The 22,645-nt window shown below is 30.5% G+C and overlaps 1 protein-coding gene across 2 annotated transcripts in view; it reads right to left on the minus strand.

Moving 5' to 3' along the window:
- Positions 1-22,645, minus strand: part of CCDC171 (coiled-coil domain containing 171) — a 402,279-nt gene that overhangs the window by 124,239 nt on the left and 255,395 nt on the right. For both annotated transcript variants that reach the window (XM_003782870.3, XM_023509106.1), the window contains exons 22-23: positions 9,467-9,612; positions 7,437-7,491 (exon numbers count right to left, since the gene is read on the minus strand). In XM_003782870.3, the coding sequence (XP_003782918.1) occupies positions 7,437-7,491; positions 9,467-9,612 (201 nt within the window). The remainder of the gene's footprint in view (positions 1-7,436; positions 7,492-9,466; positions 9,613-22,645) is intronic.

The following is a 22,645-nucleotide window of genomic DNA, read 5'->3' on the forward strand; positions in this document are numbered from 1 at the left end:
ATATAGAAATAAAGGAAAATGACAGACATCCTTCCTTGTCATTAATTACATTAAATAAATTGATTTAACTCCAATTTGAAGTCACATATTGGCAGAATGGATTAAGAAAATGGTTCATTATATACTATCTACAATAAACTCATCTCATTTTAGATACAAAGACACAAATCAATTAAAAGTGAAAAGACAAGAAAAGATATTCCATGCAAACAGTAACTAGAAGAGAGGTGAACTGGCTATACTAATATTAAACAAAATAGACTTCAAGACAAAAATTGTTATAATAGACAAGTAACATTATAATATGATAAAAGGGCCAATCTATCAAGAAGATACAACAATTTCCATATAGATAAGCAAATAGAACCCCCAAAATATGAAGCAAAAGCTGACAAAAAATAAAAGGAAGAAAGAATTTAGAAATAACATTCAAAGACTTCAACATCACACTTTTATTAATGGATAGGACAAATAGACAAAAGATAATCAAGAAACTAAATGACTTGACCAACATTATAACCAACTAGACATAACAGACATAGAACAAGAGAAGAATATACATCCTTTATACATAAACATTTACCAAGACAGATAATATTCTGGACCATACAACAAATTTTCATAAATTTAAAATAATTAAAATTAAATACAGCAAAAAATATATAAAATAAAATTAAAGTGTCTGTTCAAACCACATATAATTAAATTAGACTCAATAGCAAAATGAAAAATCTAGAGAAGTCTAAAATATTTAGAAATTAAACAATACTCAACAATAGCTAAGTCAAAGAAGAAAGCACAGGGAAATTAGAAACACTTTGAGATAGGAAAGCACAAAAATACATAATATCCCAAAACTATAGAATGCAGTAAAAGTGCTTGGAAAGAAATTTATAGCTGTAAATGCCTACATTAAAAAAGAGGAAAGATCTCAAATTAATAATCTAAGCTTCTGTCTTAGAGAAGTAAAAATAAACAGGGCAAACTGAACCCAAAGCAAATGGAAGATATAATAAAATTTAGAGCAAGTATAAACAAAATAAAGAATAGAAAAACAACAGAGCGGATCAAGAAAATCAAAAGTCAGTTCTCAAAAAGATTGATAATATTTTAAAAATAAAATGTACCTAGACTGACCAAGAGAAAAAGATTACTGAATTACCACTGATAATAAAATCAGAAATAAAAATGGGGACATTACTACCAACCTTACAGAAATAAAAGTAATTTTTAAAAAATAAACAATTGTATGTCAACAAATCATATAAGTAGAGATAAAATAGACAAGTTCCTAGAAACATACAAACTACCAAAACTGACTTTAAAAGAAGCAGAAAATCTGAGTATACACATGAAAGACATTCAAAACTTTCATAAAAAGAAAGTCCAGCCCCAGAAACCTTCATTGCTCAATTCTACTAAATGTTTAAAGAATTAACAGCACTGCCTCTCTAGCTCTTCCCAAAAATTGAAGTAAGGGAGCACTTCTTAATTTATTCTATGGGACCAATATTACTCTCATCCCAAAGCTAAAGTTATCACACAAAACAACTAAAGAACAATATGTCTTAGGAATTTAGATGCAAAATTCTTTTGAAAATTAGCAAACCAAAACAAGGAGCATATTCAAAGGATTATACACGTATATCATAATGAAATGGGATTTACCCCAGAATGGAAGGATATTCATAAATAATCTATGTAGTATAAAACATTAGTAGGATGAAGCAGGGGAGGGACAACATGATCATCTCAACTGATGCATAAAATGATTTGACAAAACCCAATACCCTTTTACTCAAAAACTAGGAATAGAAGAGAACTTCCTCAAGCTGAAAAAGAACATCTGTGAAAAACTCACAGCTAATATCTGATTAATGGTTCAAGACCAAAAGCTTTCCTTTTAAGATTAGGAACATTAGAAAAAATAAAATAATAATAACATTAAAAAATAAAGATTAGGAACAATAACACAAAGATGTCTGCTTTCAGCACACCTATAAAACACTGTACTAGAAGTGACAGCCAAATAATTTTAAAAGAAAGAAAAAGCATCAAAATTAGAAAAAAGAATTAAAACCATATTCACAGATTACATAATCTTATATATAGATAATCCTAAATAAGTTGCACACACACAAAAAAGAAAACTATCAGAGCTAATAAATTCAGCAGTTACAGAAGACAATACCAATGTACAAAAATGAGTTGCATTTCTATACAGCAGTAATTAATAATCAAAAATTAACTTAAGAATACTGTTCCTCATATAATAGTTTTGCAAAAAATAAAATACTTAACAATAAATTTAACCAAGAAGATGTGTAAGTTGTACACTAAAAAGTACAAAACATTATTGAAAGAAATTAAAGAAGACCTAAATAAATGGAAAGATATCAATATTCATGGATTATAAGATTTAATTTTGTTAAGATGGTAATATTCCCCAAATGGATCTATAATTTCATTGTAAAAGCTATCAAAAGTCTAATTCTTCTTTTTCAGAAATGGACAAGCCAATTCTAAAATTCATATGGAATATAAGGGACCTTGAATATCCAAAACCATCTTAAAATCTTGGAAAAAACTGGAGAACTCACACTTTTCAATTTCAAAGCTTAGTACAAAACATGGTAATAAAACCTCTCTGATACTGGAATGAGGACAGATATACAGACCAATGGAATAGAACTGACAGTCCAGAAATAAACCCATACATCTATGGTCAATTGATTTTCAGCAAGAGTACCAATATAATTTAACAGGGAAAAATATTTTCAACAAATGTTGCTAGAATAACTGGATTGCCATATAAAAGAATAAAGTTGGCTCTTACATCATACAGTATACAATATTAACTCAGTATGGACCAATTCCCACATAAGAGCTAAAATTCCAAAATTCTTAGAAGAAAATACAGGGGAAATCTTCTCAACTTTGGATTTGGAAATAGATTCTGAGATATGAGGCCAAACACATAAGCACAAAAGAAAAAAATCAGACTTCATCAAAATTTAATACTTATGTGTTCCAAAGGACACTATCTAATAGAAGGTAAAAAGACAATCCACATGATGGGAAAAAGTATTTTCAAATCATATGTAATAAAATTCTAGTATCCAGAATATGCAAACAACTCTTACTCTTAAAACTCTGCAGAAAAAGACAACCCAATTTAAAAATAGGCAAAGGATATGAATAGATATTTGAGCCCAAAAGACATACAAAGAATCAGTAATCACATGGAAAGAAGGTCAACACTGTTAGTCATTAGGCAAATGCAAATTAAAACCAAAATGAAATACTTAGGATGTCCATTAAAAAAAAATGGAAATAACAAGTGTGGACAAGGATGTGGAGAAACTGGAATCCTTATACAGAATGATGGGGATTTAAAATGGTGCAGCCACTGTGGAAAACAGTCTGGTGGCTCTTCAAAAAGTTAGCATAGTATTAACACATGATCCAGCAATTCCACTCCTAGCTACATACCCACGAGAACAAAAGGAGGCCGTCACAAATGTAATACAAATTTTTGTATTATTGTATTGTAATAATATAATAGCATTATTCATAGTCTCTAAGAAGTGGAAACTAAATGTGGTATATCCATACAATAGAATATCATTCAGCCATAAAAAGGAATGCAAGAGTATTGATACATGCCACCACATGGATGAAACTTGAATAATTATGCTAAATGAAAGAAGTCAGACACCAAAAGCCACATATTGTATGATTCCATTTTTATGAAATTTCCAGAATAGGAAGGTACATAGAGACAGGAGACAGATCAGTGGTTTGCTAGAGGTAGGGTAAGAGAATATAAGAAGTAACTGCTGGGCGGCGCCTGTGGCTCAGTAGGTAGGGCGCCAGCCCCATATACCAAGAGTGGTGGGTTTGAACCCAGCCCCGCCTAACTGCAACAAAAAAATAGCTGGGTGTTGTGGTGGGTGCCTGTAGTCCCAGCTACTAGGGAGGCTGAGGCAAGAGAATTACCTAAGGCCAGGAGTTGGAAGTTGCTGTAAGCTGTGATGCCTTGGCACCCTACCAAAAGCGATAAAGTGAGACTCTTAATAAAAAAGTAGTAAATGCTTCTTAGGCACTAGGTTTCTTTAGGGTGATGACATTTTCTGAAATTATAGTAGTTGTGATGATGGCACAACATTATGAATTACTGAAAGCCCCTGAATTGTGCAATTTAAAATGTTTGAAATGTGAATCTTTCTCCAAAGGGTTCAATAGATTTTCAAAAAAAATCAGCCAAGCATTCAACTACAGAAGTGTGTATATTAAAAAATGTACCTCAGGCAGCACCTGTGGCTCAAGGAGTAGGGCACTGGCCCCATATGCTGGAGGTTGCGGGTTCAAACCCAGCTCCAGCCAAAAACTGCAAAAAAAAAAAAAAAAAAAAAAAAGCCTCATGAAAAGTTGTGATGATTTTGTTTTCTCTTGTTCTTATTTTTCTTATTCCCAATGACCTGAAATTAGTTCCCCCAAAAGAGCATCCTAATAAAAAATTAACTTCTAATCTACATTAAAAACTGGCATAAATAAAAATATATCTTTAAATTCAATGAAAACTTGGGCTTCTTTAAAAAACAGTATATGCTTCTAACTGAAAATAACTGGCCTTCCTTATTAAATATTAGTATAAGTCCCAAATGGAATTTAAAAAATAATATCTAATCAACTGTTCTGTATAATAGTTTTAGGATTTGAAAAGTTGAATGAAATACATCAAATTCAAAAACTAACAAATATCAATAAAATATGATTGCTTTTCCTAAAACCAAAAATGTTCAGTTTAAGTTCTTTAAGACGTAAGAAAAGAAAGAATGGTTACATGAAAACAAGTTCTATTTGATTACTGCATCAGAAGTTAGAATTGAAAAATAATGAGATTAAAAAAATCGACAAGTAAAAATTAGTTTTATTTGAGAATAACTGGTACACACCTTGAAAATACAAGTGTTAAAGAAATAAGAAATAATAATTATATGATTTTGCTACACACAGTAAACTTTGCTAAAGAGTCTAGATGTAACTATATCCATCCTGGGGTGAGGAACCTGCTCTCTTCTGATTTCAAGACCAAAGGAGGCAAGAAACTTCATCTTTCTCTGCTGCATCCCTTTAAATGAAAAGATTTCTTGTGTAAAATTTGGATTCAGTCAAAAGGTAGCACTTAAGGACAACAAAGGCTACAAGTTTCTTTAAGGCCACAGATTCCCCAGCCCTGCATGACTGGCAATGAAGATGGTGGGTTTGCATCTTTCTGAGAGCTCCATAGGGACTCTCTGGACTACCCCCTTACTACCTATTCATTCTAACTTGTACTTACTTCATAGACAAAAGAATTACTACCATTTATCAATTTGCCTTTCCTACATTTTTACTTCAAGCTTGATAATTTAAAACCACTATATACATAGAACTTTCTAGAAACATAATCAAAATAACTATTAAATATGAAAGGGAAAAAGCCATGAAGTAAAAACAAATCTACAGTGGCTACAGCCCAGTTTTATAGACATCTTTCTTTCCATATGACATAAAAATTAAAAGACAAACAACTGAAGAACTTTGACTATAATTGTCCTACTGTAATCAGTCTTTATTACATTTAAACTATGTATTTTTCAATTGACATAAGGAAAGGAGAAAGTACAATATTTATATTTCATATTGATGATGGTTTTGCCCTAACACCAAAGTCCATTCCCCAAGTCAGCTATCTAACATTTTTTTTCCCTCCAGCTGGGATGATGAATAAACAGTTGGATTTCAAAGTCAACATTTAGTGTATAAAAGGGCATGCCACGTACATGTATATGATATAATTGATTTTTCTATCAATTACAAAAAAAATTGTAACCAAGGAGGTCTCTTTTACTAAATTTCGGATTCGTAGCAGATACGGATTTGATCTGACTATATTTAAACTATACTCACTGGCTAAACTTTTTGAAGTGGACAAAGGGAGAAATCATACTTTCAAAGAGACACAAAAATAAAACAATAATCAAAATATTTTTTTCAAAACGCTTTCATTGATATGAAATACAGCTAATCACTTTCACAGTGTAAAAGAATGCAGAGGCCCAGTGTTTTAAAAATGTGTAATATATTAAACATTAGTTTACTAATGTTTATTTAACATGTCCTTAAGAGGTTTAGTTTCAGGGTATTTTAAGAAATTTATAAAATAATATTACATAATTAATTTGACTTATAAATTATTCTAAATATGATATAGCCCAAAATTCCATATATCTTAAAAGTAGTAGATGTTTGCATTTCCAATATATTGTCTATTAAGCAATAACAGAAACACATAAATAACATTTCTCTATTTTTAAATATTAAATGCTTCTTTGAATCTGGAGTAGAATGCTCACAAAATATATAGTCTGTTAATATATTAAGTTTTTACTAATATAATACCCCTCATTATGCTGCTCATCACTAGAAATTAAAAGTCAGAGTTTATTATACAAAAGTCATCAAATTTTAAAATGATATATTATTAAATATTTCAAATTCCTATTTTAAGAACATATTCTTATAGATAATTTTTAATGTGAATAACATTACTGTCTAGTTAAGGTGTATGAATATTACAAAATTAAATACATTATGTTTCTCTGTGTATATACACACGTATAGACTATTGGTTTAAGAGTGGTAAGAGGTTAGACAGATTGGTCAAATATTTTATCATTATGAGACATGTGAGAATCTTAATGACCTCTGGTTCATGCAGCAGAGACCACAAATAATTCAAATACAATTATCCCAGTTTGGGGAAACCACTAGTTTTTTTTTTTTTTTTTATAAAGATTGATTTGACTTTATAAGCATTTGAAATTTATGAACATAAAAATACCACAAACAAATTTTTAAAAAAACAGATAACATCAGAACTAAAACAATTTTTGCTGTCTTCAATATATGAAGATTTAACATACATTCATAACAGAAATATTGTGACAGAAAACTGGCCAAAAGCTATGGAGAGACAATTCACAGAATAGAAAATACCATGAGCTAATTAACATAGGAAACATTTAGCCTCATGTGCAATCAAGGAAATACAAAGTACAATAAGAGAATAAGATGTTTTGTGTACAAAATTAGAAAAAATGTTCATATGGTACGTATTAGTGTTGGAGAAGGGCAGTGATTTTCTTTCTTTCTTTATTTATTTTGGGGGGGAAAACACTACTTTCGTAGTTTATCAATATAAAGTGAATTCTTTAAGAAAGTATGCAATATGGCATTCTACAATGCAAGTTTTTAGTCATCTGCAAAAGTATCTTTTTGTTAATTTATTTCTAAAGATATTACAAAATGATTTACTTTGTAGTTAATAAAAATAATGACTATGAGTGTCATAGTACAAAGTGAACAGTATTAAGGAAAGATTACAGTACCTTGTGAAGCATATTTTCTACTGTTCTCATATGATTAGCAACACATTCTTTGTCTCTAGAAAAAAACAAAAGAAAGACTAAATATTCGTAAAACCCAAACCTTATTACAAGTGTTACACATTTAGCTATAAATCACTATTATTGAAAAATAAGGATTAGATACCATTGTTCTCCTTTGTAAAGTATAAAATCTAACCACGTAGTCACTGATACATGTCCACATTTAACACTTAACTTTAATTATGTAATTATGTTGCCTGTCTTAATTAGGAGTGAGGAAAGAATATATATAATGTTTAAAAAGTAAAAAAAGGAAAAGAAAAGAAAGAAATGATGATTACATTATTAAAAATAAAAATTGTGCTGAAGAAGGTAAAACATTGATTTTTTTAATTTCTGATGGAAAAACTTTTTAAATCTTAGTGGTGGGGATATATGATATATGGCCAAAGCATACAAAATATTATTTTCCTTTCTATATACTCTTTTTGTGCTATGATAATTACATACAAAACCCTCCATGACTTAAGTAGGAATATTCAAAGTTGCCAGTTTTTTTCTATCAGCCCAGTATATTGAATTAAGCCTTCATAATGAAATAAATAATTTGAATGAATACTGAAGACTTTAATTGTTAAGTTATAAATTGAAAACTATAAATAATGTATTAGCTCTCCAAATCTCAAATTAGTTTTCTTTAGCTTTATAAAAATACATGCCCATGATCGCAGATCATAGACATGTCTGAATTTAAAAAAAACTTGAATCCGGAGGTTTTATAATCCTCTTTTTATTTATCTCAGAATTTTCTCAGGGCTATTAATATAAGACTCAATGTAAATTATGTAAGCTAAGCCTCTCAAATGACATGATGAAATTAAAACTGAACAATGACAATAAGAATTGATTAGTCAAACTTACATTTTTAAAAATAACAATTACATACACCTAATACAGCAGTACAACGTCATATAGCTTTATAATTTTCAAAACAAACTGTAAGCAGATATTCAAACATGCCAATATTTTGACTTTGTGTCAGTTCATGTTTCATTATGCTTGAGCCATGTTACAATTCAGTGACAATCCTAAGATAGCAGTCTCCTTGTTTTGTGATTTACAGATAACTTCTGCAGTTTAAAGACTCTATTTATAGTACATGATATTTTATATTTAACAAAAGTTTGTCTCAAAAAAATTTAATTTATATATTTTTACAAGAAAAGAAGTCAGAATTACAAACTTAGAAAGCAGAGAGTTTATCAAAATTAGATGTTTCTTTAATCCTTAAATAGATTTTCTTTAAGCCATGCTGTTGTACAAAGAACAGTCTTAAAGTATTCCATGAAATTTGATGTGGAGAACAAATAAAAATGCCCAAGAGAACTGTTCAGTTTGAACTTCACAGTGTATGTCAACTTGATTACCAGAGAAAATACTCAGATCATGTTTACATAGCTGTCTACTAGGAAAACTGCATATTTTTTCCACTTGACATATTAGAATATATAGCTATAAAATTAAGTGAATTTTCCATAATATATTTTTACTACATTTTTAAATGTTATGATATACTCACATATTGTAGGATAATACTTCTTTATGGAAATATTAGTTGCAATATTAGTACATTATAATATATGTAGAGAAAAATTGGAGGGACGCTGGAGCAGAGAGGATGAGGAATGTGTAACAGAAGATACTATGCAAAACTTTTATATCAAGAGTCTTAGGTTTCACATTAATGAAAACATAAGTTTTAAAATGGAATACTACAATAGAGCCCCAAATACACATAGTTAGAGGTTATATAGAAGCTTATACTTTCTGAGGTTTCTCAATAAAATATACATTTAGTATGTAGCGTTAAAGAGTTTTCTTTTTTGAGGATATATCAGAGAATTTCAAAGAAAGACAGCTGTACTTTTGTTTTCTAACACTGTATTATCCAGGGCTAAAACCCGAAGCATGAAAGTAAGAATTGATCTTTTGTCTGTTTTAAGTGATCTCCCCAAGGTCCAAATGCTCACTTGGCTGCCATGCGGAGGGCACTCTCTGCATCATGGATGTTCTCCTCCAGTCGACGCTTGTCCTGCTCCAGCTGGGTAAGATGTCTATTGAGCTGACGCAGAGATTGATCTTTCCTTCTCAGCTCCATCTTTGCCTCAGAGAGACTCTGCAAGCAGACAGAAAACAGAGTTACTTGTCAGCCCTGATAATTAACTTCAATTTATGCCATAGGCTATTAAACAAAGAAGAATACAGACTGAAAAGTAGACTTGGGTCATTACACATCAAGGTCTAACAAATTTTCTGTAAAAATTTATATACTTACTAATTAGAAACGATAGAACCAATCAGATTTTGAAAAATGTTTGTCTATAAAATACAGTCCCATTTTATTTTTTAAAATATAAGGCAAATAAATTGAATTCTTCCTAAAAATATCCAATAATAGAAACTGAAGCTGTGTTTCCTTATAATGATAAAAAATAAAGATTTCAGGAGAGAAAGCACATGAAATTTAGAGTCTATTTAACTATCAAAAGAACTAGAGTTAAAGAACTATCATAAACACAAAACGAGTATGTGATTGAGAGAAAGGTAGACTGAGATAGCTACAAGACAATGTTTAACTAAAGATTAAAAACTACTACTACTTTCTTTATAAAGTCTAACAGTTAGGCTGCTATATATATCTTAGTGGACAGATAAACTGAGCTCCAAAAGAAAATTCACTTGCTTCCCAGTAAATAGATCTCATGTCAAGGATAGCAACACAAATGTGATCAACATGTTTCAACTAATAGAGAGAGTTACAAATAATACTTGCATTCAGAATTATTTGTGTTCCATAAATATTTACTTAGTCACAGAAATATAAAATATGTTGATTGATGTTTGCTGTTTGCTTTAATTAAAATATTCCTTTACTACAAACATTTCAAGATGCAATTCTGCAACTTTATCTTCAAAGTTTTGGGCTCCAGGTCTTAGACTCAGAAACTCATAATTTAAAGGAGTATTTTCTAGACCTCATTTTAAATTCTAGGATGCTTATAAAATTTCAGAATAAGTTTATCACATGTTTTTCGATTAAATTTTCTGGACAGTGAACTAAACAACTACCTTCATACACATAATTTTTTCTCCTTGCTCAGAGGTTAACAATATTACATACATGACTACACTTCAAAAATTCAATGAAGAATAAACAAAATGCTATAATTTCATAGTCAAAGCTCTTCTACCAGCATTCTTTTAATGCATTAACAATGGGTAGTGTAAAAATCTCAAGTTCCTACATAGAACTAAAACAAAATGTTGGTGAATTGAAAACAATCATCTTTCAAATCAGTTATTCAAACATGTTAAAAGTTTTCAAATTCAAAAGTTCACTTTTCAAACAGTCAAATTCTTGCCAGATAAATATGATTCAAAATATTAAAAATAAGCAAACTATTATTGTTAGATATTACATTTTATTTTAAATATTTACTATTAATAGATTTCCAAAAACATTCTGCCATGAAAATAGTCACAGATTCAAACCAACTTTAAAAAGATGACAAAGAATGTATTTTTAAAACCATGCTAAATCTACTAATTTTGTGCCAGTTATAGGTACTGAGATATCATGAGATTTCTTTATTTAAAAAAATAAAATTTGAGTCCGTTTAAAGTCAGCATTTCTGACATCTTTCAGGAGATAAAAAATGTTGTTTTTCAGTTATGAATGTAAAACTAATTATCCACTACCAGTTATGCATAAAGCTTAGATTCTTTTTCTAACAATAATAAATTTGTGCCAATCCATTTGAATCCTCTTAGTAACTCTTATTAGAGTACCTATTTGTGAGAAGACTATCCAGCATTCAGTACATTGTCTTCAGCCTTCTCCAAATGAAGCTCACTGATCCATGGTTTCCATGGCTAGAAACCATAACCTCTGAATTATTACAAATTCATACTTGACTTTTCTGCAATCCTATGACATAATTTCAAAGAAGATATAACTCATAGCATTAGAATTTCTATTACACTATATATCTAAATCTTCTTGTTTCTACTTTTTCATTTTCATCTCTCAGGAGCAATGACAGGGAGCCATCAAACTCTTCTAAAGCTTACCCTATATTAGGGACACAGAAAAGGAACAAAAGTATCACTGTGTAAACAAACTGATATAAATCATAGTTCTTTAGGTGTGAAAAGATAATACAGTTCTTGAAAAATAAGGTCATGGTTACTTAACTTATAGAAATATAAGTCTCAGTTTGAAGAGCTGAGGGACAACACAAAAGAATATATCAATGGGTTCTGAGGTTGACAAGGATGTATACAAAGCACCAAGACATAAGAAGTGACTCAAAAATACAATTTTTCCCTGACATGCACCTATAAACGGACTCTTTAAATATCTTAACACTAAGCACTAAAGAAAAATAAACTTATATATCTGTGTGTCCCTATATGTGTGTTGTAGATGTGTATATATATATACAAATACATATGTGAAATTTTAAGTTCAGCTTTTCTTTTCTCCTGTTCAGACTGATCTAATTAAAACCCATGATAAACTTTATGGACTCTAATATTTCCAACTGAATGACTGAAACCAAGAGGGTGCGCCTCTAGGCAGCAAGGCAACAATGATAAGCAGCAGGTTAGCCACTAATTTCTCAACCAGGGTAGATTGTGAAAGTGTGATGTTCTGATATCCAAGAAACTGTTCAGGAGAGAATAGGATAAATCAAGTTTAATAACTCTGCTCCTAATTGTTCCCCCAATGCTCAACTCTAATTACTTGGAGAACTCTCCTGACTGTCACCTGATATTAAGTTGTTGGAGGCTGAGCCTGGAATAGCGAGATAATCAATAAACATTTAGTGGGGAGAAGAATGAAGATCCTGTTAAGCAGTGGGAACCTGCAGCACCCAAAGCCCTTCTGCTCATGAGAAAACCTATGGGACAGCCATAGTGATTGCAAAGCAATAATCCAAAGCACTGTTTTTAGGCCTTGAGGCCTTTAGGCAACAGTACATTTGAGGAAAAAAGGTTAACACGGTCACCCTAATTACAGCCCACTTTCACATACTTCATATATAAGTGAAGACAAGCCAATTAGGTAGAAAGGAAGATAAGGGAAGTTTTATTTGTATACTAATTAAACCCCTGATGAAATTAAAGGAAAAACATACAGCTCTGTAATTGTGTCTGAGAAAGGTCACTTCAGGTTCAGTTATCAGAACAGCACAGCCTTGAGATATTTCACTTAATCCACAATTCAGCCCTCATTTTGTACTCAGGTCTTAATATTTACAAAAAAAAGAAAAATTCAAAGCCCGATAGTGAATTTATCATTAACCAGTGTTGTGAACAGTTTTAACTGTTAGAAAGTTACAACTAAATATGATATAGTAAGAGTCCTTTAAAAGGCAGAAAAATATTCTACCCACATAAGAACCAATGTCACAATATTATTTATCAAAGAGTTCAGTTTTCATTTTAAATTCAAAATATTTCTTCTTTCCTCATCATTCTTGTTGCTACAAAATCCAAAATGTTCAAAAGCAAATTTTACAATGATTTCCCAAAGTGACTATATTTCAAAAGCTATTATATAAGATTTTATTGTATTTCCTATTAGATAATGGTGTTATTGCTTACCTTCATGTATACTTCTTATTATCTAGGGAGAAAAAGCCAATGCTTTTACTAAACTATTCCTATAAGAAAACATTTACACCTGATTGTTTTCCTAAAATGGTTATGAAAAGCTATTTATCATTAATAAAATTTGACAGGCAAAGTATGGTTCCAAAGGAATTTGTTAAGTATAGGAAAAGCTTATCGACAGAATATTTGGTAGATGTGACTACTAAATGGTATAGATTGCATACACACTTTTTAAGTCTCTTTTTTCTTAGCTATAATTTCTAAATGATTTATAATAAACATGTATTATTACTTAATAATAACACGGATAATTTTATATTTTAAATGTCTATTAAAGCTAATAATTTTTAATGAATTATAAATTTAAACTGAAATTCTATCATTTCACACCTATAAACATTTCATGCAATGGAATTTTTTTTTAAATCACAGTTTTATTGAGATATAATTCACACTCTATACTAGGTAGGTACTGCTATATTCACAAAGTCGTGCACTCATCACCAGTGGTGGTGGTCTATTTTGAAGTAAAGTTCTTTAAAAAAACTTTAACAAAAGAATGTATCTAACTATAGTATGTCTCATTATTTCAGCAAACTCTAAAACTACACAAGATATTCATGGTTTATCATTTTGTTTGGTAATAGTTTTTAAAAATTAAAAATGTATAAAATGAATTTTCTGAATCAGAATATTTAATAAATGTATAGTACAAAAGTTAGAGTCATCTAAAAGGATATACACATCTCTCCAACTAATATTTCTGGATATCAAGGGAGTCACCCAATATAGCTCCTTCTCATAAAAGTACAGTATAGTACTGCTTTAGACCATTAGGCCTCTAGGAAGACCAAGCCCCAGGGGATATCACTTTTATAGATTTTCTTTTGTCTAATGGGAAATATCTATGGATCCACATTCCTACAGACTAAAAGCTAATGGCTTATTCAATTTGGTATAAAAAGTTAGTCACACAAAATGAAAGGCAAGACAACAACACAGGTATTATAAAGAATTTAGTTACATTTCCTAGGTTGGTGAAAATGCCTATAGTATTTTTTAAAAATAAATTTACTGCTATCTGTAACTTTTGAATTAACATTTCTATATTGCAATAAATTTGCTGAAACATCACAGGGCACTAAAATTAGTGTTGGAAAAGAAAATAATGCTATCTTCAGTCCTACTCTCATAATGTGACAACTACAAAATTATATCAAGAATTAATTAAGTGGCTGCTCAAAGAATCAAACTGCAGTTTGCCATAGAAAGTATAAATTTAAAATGATGCAGCCACCAAATTTACAAAAGGGTGGTGTAAATAAGTTAGGGACAAAACTAAAGTATAATATTTTTTATAATAAAGCTTAAAAATCTGTGAGATAAGCAACTAAATAACTTATAATAAACACACAATGGCAAAAGATGCTGGTATGGGATACTCTATTTATATGAATAAATTTAAATCTTCATATTCTACATTCATATGAAGAATATGAATAAAGTTATGCAACTTAGATATACTATCTTTCATTGTTTTCTAGTAATAACATTATCCAGAAGGTAGGTGACATTTTTAAACTGAAGCTGAAGATCTTATAACTCACTGATAAATGATAAGTCCCCACTTATGTGTGCCAACTTATAAGTTTCTATATAATTTATGCCTCATCATTTATGTATGTATGTATACATACACACAAATGTTTACGTTTTAAAAATAATTATTTTATCACACTTAAAAATATACAAGGAAATTAACAAAGACAGGTCTAAAATAACTTACTTTAAAAATAGGCCATATGGTAGATAGAGGACAAATGAGAAATAAAAATTCACCTTTAAAATTTCAAAGTATGCTATAAGATTTTGTTGTATAATGCCTTTTGATTATTGGTACTGTATTTTCACATATTCCTTTGAAAATAGCCTCCTATTTTTTTAATATAAAAGGAAAAAGTTAATCTTTCCCAGTAAACTAACTAAAAGCGATCAAAGGGAATCATAAAAATGTTCAAATGTAGGAAATGCTATTTGTTATAAGCCTAACATACAAACTATAAAACTCTTTCTGGTTAATGAAATTAAATATCAATACTGGTTAAAGTATTAAATATCAATGAGTTAAAGTGGAAAAGGAAAAGTTAAAACATGTTTTAAACAGCAAAAAAGGATGATAGTAGAGAAAATCATGAAAGCTCAACTGGAAAATACAGTCAGAAAAGTATAAAATAGACAGGTGGTAGCTAGATTTATTGTGACACTTGGCATGTACACAGTAATGTGGAGGTAATATTTTCTCACAGTATATAGCAAGCTGCATTTGGCTGAGTTGCAGACCTTATGAGACTGAAACAAACTGTAGGTGACAACCATCATTATGCAGTTATAATAAAACCAGCTCTTACATGACCTCCACATTCTTTCAGCAAAACCTGAGAAATAAGGGGAGAGAATCTACTTAGGCTATTCTGTTGAACTTTATCAGATTACTCAGAAGGCTCTAAAAAACTTCATACATTTGACAATCCTAGCTATGCAGAGGCCCAAAAAGTTGTTGAATTCCTTTGCAATATTTTAAATGAGTCATGCTATGAATTAAATTGTAAAAATCTAATTAAATTGTAAAATTTAAATGCTGTGTTTTAATTATTTGAGAATTATCAAGAAGTAATTGTCAAAGAAGATTCTGGAAAAAAGGTGGATAATTTATAAAGGGCTTCATATTGTTGGTTTCCTAATATTTAAATTAAAAAATTACTGTTGAAATACTCTTTCAATTTCCAAAACTCTTTGGAGACATTATAGAATAATATGGTAAGAAAGACTTTAATAATTAAAATACCTTCACATTAATATTTTCATTGTACTACAGAATTTAAATGACCATTATTTAATTTGAATATGCTACATATCAACTAATTTGAATAAAATATCCCAGCTAAATAAAAGGTAATTATTTAAGAGAATCTAAAAGACAAACTTAAAATTGGAAAAATTAATTTTAATTATTTTAGACTTAAATGTAAATAAAATAAAATTTTGACTTGTTTCTTAAAAGTTTATTCATTGGATTAATTTTTATGCATGGATTTGTATCTTAATTTTAGAGGTATATTCGCAGGGAAAAAAATTCTGAACAGCAAACATTTACTTTCATTATGTGGAGTATTCTACCTTTTTTCTTGTATAACACTTAAGACAATGTCTGTCACATTATAAGCATTCAATGAATGTTTGCCATTATTAACCATCATTATTTCCCCCATAATTCCTGGGGAAAAACATGACTTGAGTAAAAACCAAATACCCATATCATCATTATCATCCAAACACTTTACATCAACTCAATTCTACATAATCCAGTGAGGTAGACAGCATTATCATTCCTATTTTACAAATAAGGAAACTAAGAATCAGAGAAGTTTAATAACTTGCCCAATGTCATGAAACTAGCAAATAGGTTTGTGCCAAAATGTGAGCTCAAATCCCTCTTCTTTAACCTATACTACAATGGTTTCAGTTACTATCTCTCCGGATTTTCCATAAAATTCACTAATTGGGAAATCCTCGTGGAAACTTAAAACCAATATTTCACTCTTTATCAAATTTCATAAAGTCAGTAAGGTATTTCAGTCTATTTAAATGATTACTTCTATTTATACTGAAATTAAGTCCAACAAGAGCTTTAGTATTATTTATAGTTAAAGATCTACTTTTAACACCAAAAATTGAAGCTTGCACAATTCAAGATTCCTTGTGTAAAAATAGCAGAATCACTGTCAACACTTATTAAATGTACTAATAAAATAAAAAATAAATATTTGCAAATATTTGTAAAACAATCTGTTGTAATACAGAATTTTATATAATTCGAGACACATTAGACTGCTACTTCTTTTTAAACTTTCAAAAACCAATAGCCTTCTTCGTGTCTTTTTCCAAGTTAGCAACAGTAATATTAAACTTTATCTATAGATCTTGAAAGTTAGCTGCCTATTGTAATCTTAATTTTTTAAATAGTTATAACAAGAGCTCCACACTATCACAACAGTACATCAAAATATCAAGCTCTATAATATATCACCTGTAGCTAACTCCCCTTGATTAAGGAGATCTTAACTACTATGTAATAAAACCACTTCTGTCCCTAATTTAATTCAAAAATGTCATCCTTAAATAAGTGATGCCATGCAAACTATCTTAATATAATAACAGAAAAATTATTATCTGAATTTGTTAATCAGAGATAGGAAAGTGGAGTTGCATTTGACTACAAAGAAATCCATCATATTTATCTTGAAAGACATGAAGAAAAAGATGAAGAAAGGGAAAGAAAAGGAAAGAGAGATCAATGGTTCAAATACAATAGTTCCAGTGCCATTCTGGGTCATAAAAACTAACTTTCCATAAGCCTGTGATAGGTTTATGTCACCTATCACAGGCTTATTGGACAACAGGACTGCTATTTCAGTTGGTTGCTCTTATTTCCCACTTACATTTTGTACATTCGAGCATTTGTACATTTTGTGTCACTCAACTTGGCCACTGAATGTAAACTAACCTCTTCATTTGATGATTAACCAAAGATATAGCCACATATCTAACATGAAAGAAAACTTGGCTGTTTGGGATTTGTTCAGAATATGTCATCTCTAATTTTCCCCCTCCCAAAGGTACATCCTAAATGAATAAAATCGTATATAAACAGTTTACTAGTTGGGTACATTAAAAGGAGTACCCACAAAAATGAAATGGTTTAATCATTTTTCCACTAATAACATTAAATATTCCCTGTAAGATTTCCCTAAAACATTCTTAAAGATATTCTTGACTATACAAAATTTTTGCTTTATATAGTAATCTTAAAACTTAACCTCAATACAAGATGTTATTCTACTGTATTTATTCATTCAATATACTTATATTGCATGCTTATATACACCAAAGCTATAAAGAATAATGATAATTAACACTTCCTGAATATCTATTTTATGACAGACCTTCACATAATCAGTCCTCATAACAACTCCATGCAGTAAGTACTACTATTATTTCCATTTTACAAATGAGGAAACTGAGGCACAAAGTTCAAGTAACCTGCCCAAGGTTACAGAGTCAGAGTTCAAAACCAAGCACTGCTAACATGTAAATAAATACATTCACAAATACAAATAATATGCTCTTCTCAGAAGTGATTAAAACACATCTGGTATTTAGGCTTAGTGCCCAAAGTTATGAACAGCAGAATAAAATGGCATGTTCAGAAAGATACAAGAGGCCAGGTATGGCTAGAAGATAAGAAGCTGATGAGAATGGCAGGAGGAGAGATTAAAAAGGTTCATATAGGCCAGATATAATTAGGAAGGTAGACTTTTAACCTTGCAAATGATTTATACACAGCACTCTGTGGAGCATGGAGCTGCACCAAGAAGATACCAGGAGGACAGGGAACAAGCTGAAGGGGTCCCATCCTTCTCTCAACCAGAATTTGCTTTAATGTTCTCTAAGAGCGTTCATGTAAGACCCTATTTGAATAAAGGGTTCTTTGCCTAAATATACTTGCCAGATATTGTCATAGGAAATCAAAGGAAGCTGCTAAAGGCTTCTATGCTGTGAAGCAGCAATCTCCAATCTGTCTCAAGGATTGTATGTACGTAGCATAAATTGTAACCACCAAATTATAGTACGTATAAGAGATCATTTTGGCCATATTGCAATAGCACGTGTACATTTTCAATGGAATTCTAACCAAGATGTAATATGATTTGCCTTTGAGTAAAAAGATACAATGATATGCTAAATTTAAAAGGATTTTTAAAGTAACTGGTTTATAACAGATAGTTTTCCTTAATATGCTACAGGATTATATCAAAATTTACTTGAGCACAGTGTATATTAAATATTTACTTTCTACAAATGCAACATATTAGGCATATATTTTCTATTTATACTAATTAGTATATGAAATCCTGTAAGTTATCTGAACTATATGACAGGGAGGAGTCAGAACTTACAGCAAAAATAAATGATGAAAAGAATATATTATTTTAGGAACATCAGAAATGGATTAACAATTAAACTCAGTAATTGTTTTCTAAGGAGAAATATACTATTTGGTCTATCATTTAAAATATTTCATTTACCATGTTGTGTTATTTTGAAGGAAAATTCAAAGAGAGAATAAAGAGAGAGAATAAAGTTACTTTTGGCAATAACCACTGAAATTTATAAATAATGAAAAGGGTTGGTGCCAACTTTTCCATTACAAAATAAACCAAGAAAGTTATGTTTTAATATATGTGAGTGAAATATATAATTTTTAATCCTTCTTCATTTCTATTAATTAAAGAAAAAAAAGAGTGAAGCCAAGTAACACAGAGTGTTAAAACAAGGATGAAGGCTCACACCTAAAATGACCATGGTTTCAGCAAATTCAAATAAAGTACTGCTGAGATTAACACAGAGGAATGGATCCAAGCTTCAGTGAAATTTCTTGAGAAATTATGCTTTAGAAAACTCCTCTATTTGTTTAATCAGTAACAGATGAAAAGTACATATTCTGAGGAAGTGACTTAATATAGCAAAACACATTATTTTGTAGGTTTGCTTCATATAAAATTTTCCTTAAGGACATGTGTATATACATGTATCTATATATACTTAATAAATAGCACCAATTTGGCTACAAATAGCTTAACATGAAATTAGCATGGTTTATATTTCTGATTCTTCTATAACCGACCCATTCACCAGAACAAAAACACAGTTGTTCTACCCTCCTAAATGAGCGAGATCACCATCTAGTGGTGACTCCTTGAAATGTCAGGACCACGGCTTTTGGAGCCTAAAAAATGTTCTAAGGATGTGGTAAACACTGAGCACATATTCTAGAACACTTAAATTTACTTAAAGAAAAAATAGCATAACACACTTAATAAACTTTTTCTATTTAGTCAAAGAAAAACTCTATAATAAAAGAGAAAAGATTTAACTAGCCACGTGGGTCCCTGAGATAATTGCTTTCAAACCTACCAACAAACTAGAGAAGAGAGCTGCAGATGTTAAAATGGGTCACCTGTGCTTCTGCTTCATATTTTCTACAAGCATACAGGGTACACTAATTATAAAAAATTTGACCAATATGACAAACTAGAAAATGAATTCATTCTTTCTATACCTCTTAATGAAAAAACATTAGTTACTGCAATAAATTATATTTAGTTAAACTATTTGTTCTACCTTCCCGAGGAGAATAGTATATTCTCCTGTCCCACTGATACCAAGCTTGACCAGGTCAATTGGTAGTGCCTCTTAGAAGATTATACATTCCCTGTCCCGTTAAAATCAGGAGTGCCCATGTTACTTGCTCTTGGCCAATGAAATGTGACTCCAAGTAAAATATCACTTTCTAGCAGACAAAAGACTAGCTGTGTCCCGTGTAGAGATCTTTACCACAATAATAACAGTGTTCCAGAGAAAGAAAGACCCCTCAGCCTTTTTCATAGTGTAACATATGAAGCAGAAGCACAGATGACCTATAATGAATATGAATAACACATGAGAAATCACTTATTGTAAAGCTACCATTGGAGTAATTTGTTACTATAATGTAATATAGGTAATGCATGTTTCTACATTGGGCAACTTATTCCAAAATTTATATACATATGATCATTTGCAGATATTTTAGAAAGGGTTTCTAGCTTGAATGCATATTGAATGACTGGAAGAAGAAATGAATTTAATTAAATATTCAAAAATCATAGCAAGTCGTTTGAGACTCAGGGCAGTATAAAGACATGATAAAAGCCTATCTCCATCTTACAGAAAAATACTGAATTTGCACACTACAAATTGAAATAAACTTATCTGTTGTGCTATAATTCACAAACATGCTCTTCCAAATCTTTTCTTAGTATAGTATCATTATATTCATATTTTCATTTAATTTTTCATTCTGAAAGATAGAAGAAAACATGTACAAGAAATTCTTGTTCTCTCTTTCTTTCCTTCTTAAAAACAAATTATATTTCTTGACAGTAAAAAATGGCCATGATACATTTCTAAATTTTAAAAGGGGGTACAATAACTCTACAAAACATAATACCATATTTTTAATATATATGATATATACATTACTAATATGTCTATAGACATTAATATGTACACTTAAAAATCTGAAAGGTAATAGCAAAATAGAAACAGAAATACTTCTCTTTTCTTATTAGTATTTCAACATAATTTTCAACATAACATGTATAAACTTTTTTTTTTTTTGCAGTTTTTGGCAGGGGCTGGGTTTGAACCTGCCACTTCCAGCATATGGGGTCAGTGCCCTACTCCTTTGACCTACAGGCACTGCCCCCATGTATAAACTTTAAATAGTCAAAGAAATGCAGGGCTGGGAGTAGCAGCTCAGTCTCAGTGCCTGTAATCCCAGAACTTTGGGAGGCCAAAGCAGAAGAATCACTTGAGGCCAGGAGTTTGAGAACAGCCTGGGAAACAAAGCAAGAACTCATCTTTTCAAAAACTTTTAAAATTATCCAGGAACAATCCTAGCTACTCAGGAGGCTGAAGTGGGAGGATTGCTTAAGCCCAGGAGTTGGAGGTTGCAATGATCTATGATGTTATCACTACACTCTAGCATGAGCACAGAGTGAGACCTTTTCTCAAAAAAAAAAAAAAAAAAGCAATTGTAAACAATATTCATTAACTCAAATTTCATCACAGAATCTTAGATTAAATTTAGATTATATCACAATGGTAGTCATTAAAACTGATTTTTTAAATCAACATTGTTAAAATCCCTACTACCCAAAGTGACTTTCAGATTCAATGCAATCCCCATAAAAATATCAACGTTGTATTTCACTGATCTAGAAAAACTAAGTATGTGCCTTGTCTGGAACCAGAAAAGAGCCTGGTAAAAAGGCTTAAGGAAAAAGAATGAATTTGGAGGCATTACATTACCTGACTTAAGACCATATTGCAAGGCTATAGCAACTATAACAGCAACAAATCTTTGAAAAGCAGAGAAAAACATAAATAGGGAAAAGAATCACTGTTCAGTAAATGGCGCTGGGAAAACTGGATAGCTAAATGCAGAAGAATGAAACAGGACCTGTATCTCTCACCACTTACAAAAATTAATTCAAAATGGATAAATTACTTAAATGTAAATCATGAAGCCAAATGAATTCTAGAAGAAAATGTTGGGAAAACTCTTCTAGATATCAGGCTAGGAAAAGAATTTATGACTAAGACCCAATGGCAATCACAGAAACACCAAAAATAAATGAATACCACTTTATTAAATTAAAAAGCTTCTGCATAGCCAAGGAAATAATCAACAAAGCAAACAGACAACCTACAGAATGAAGAAAATACTTGCAAGCCATACATCCTATAAAGGGCTAACAGAATCTACAACAAACTTAAGCAAATCAGCAAAAAACCCCAAATGACCCCATAAAAAGTGGGCAAAAGGCTTTTCAAAAGAAGATAGACAAATGGCCAATAAACATATG

This window comes from Otolemur garnettii, unplaced genomic scaffold (assembly GCF_000181295.1).
Source record: "Otolemur garnettii isolate 467f Iridium unplaced genomic scaffold, OtoGar3 scaffold00006, whole genome shotgun sequence".
Lineage (NCBI taxonomy): Eukaryota > Metazoa > Chordata > Mammalia > Primates > Galagidae > Otolemur > Otolemur garnettii.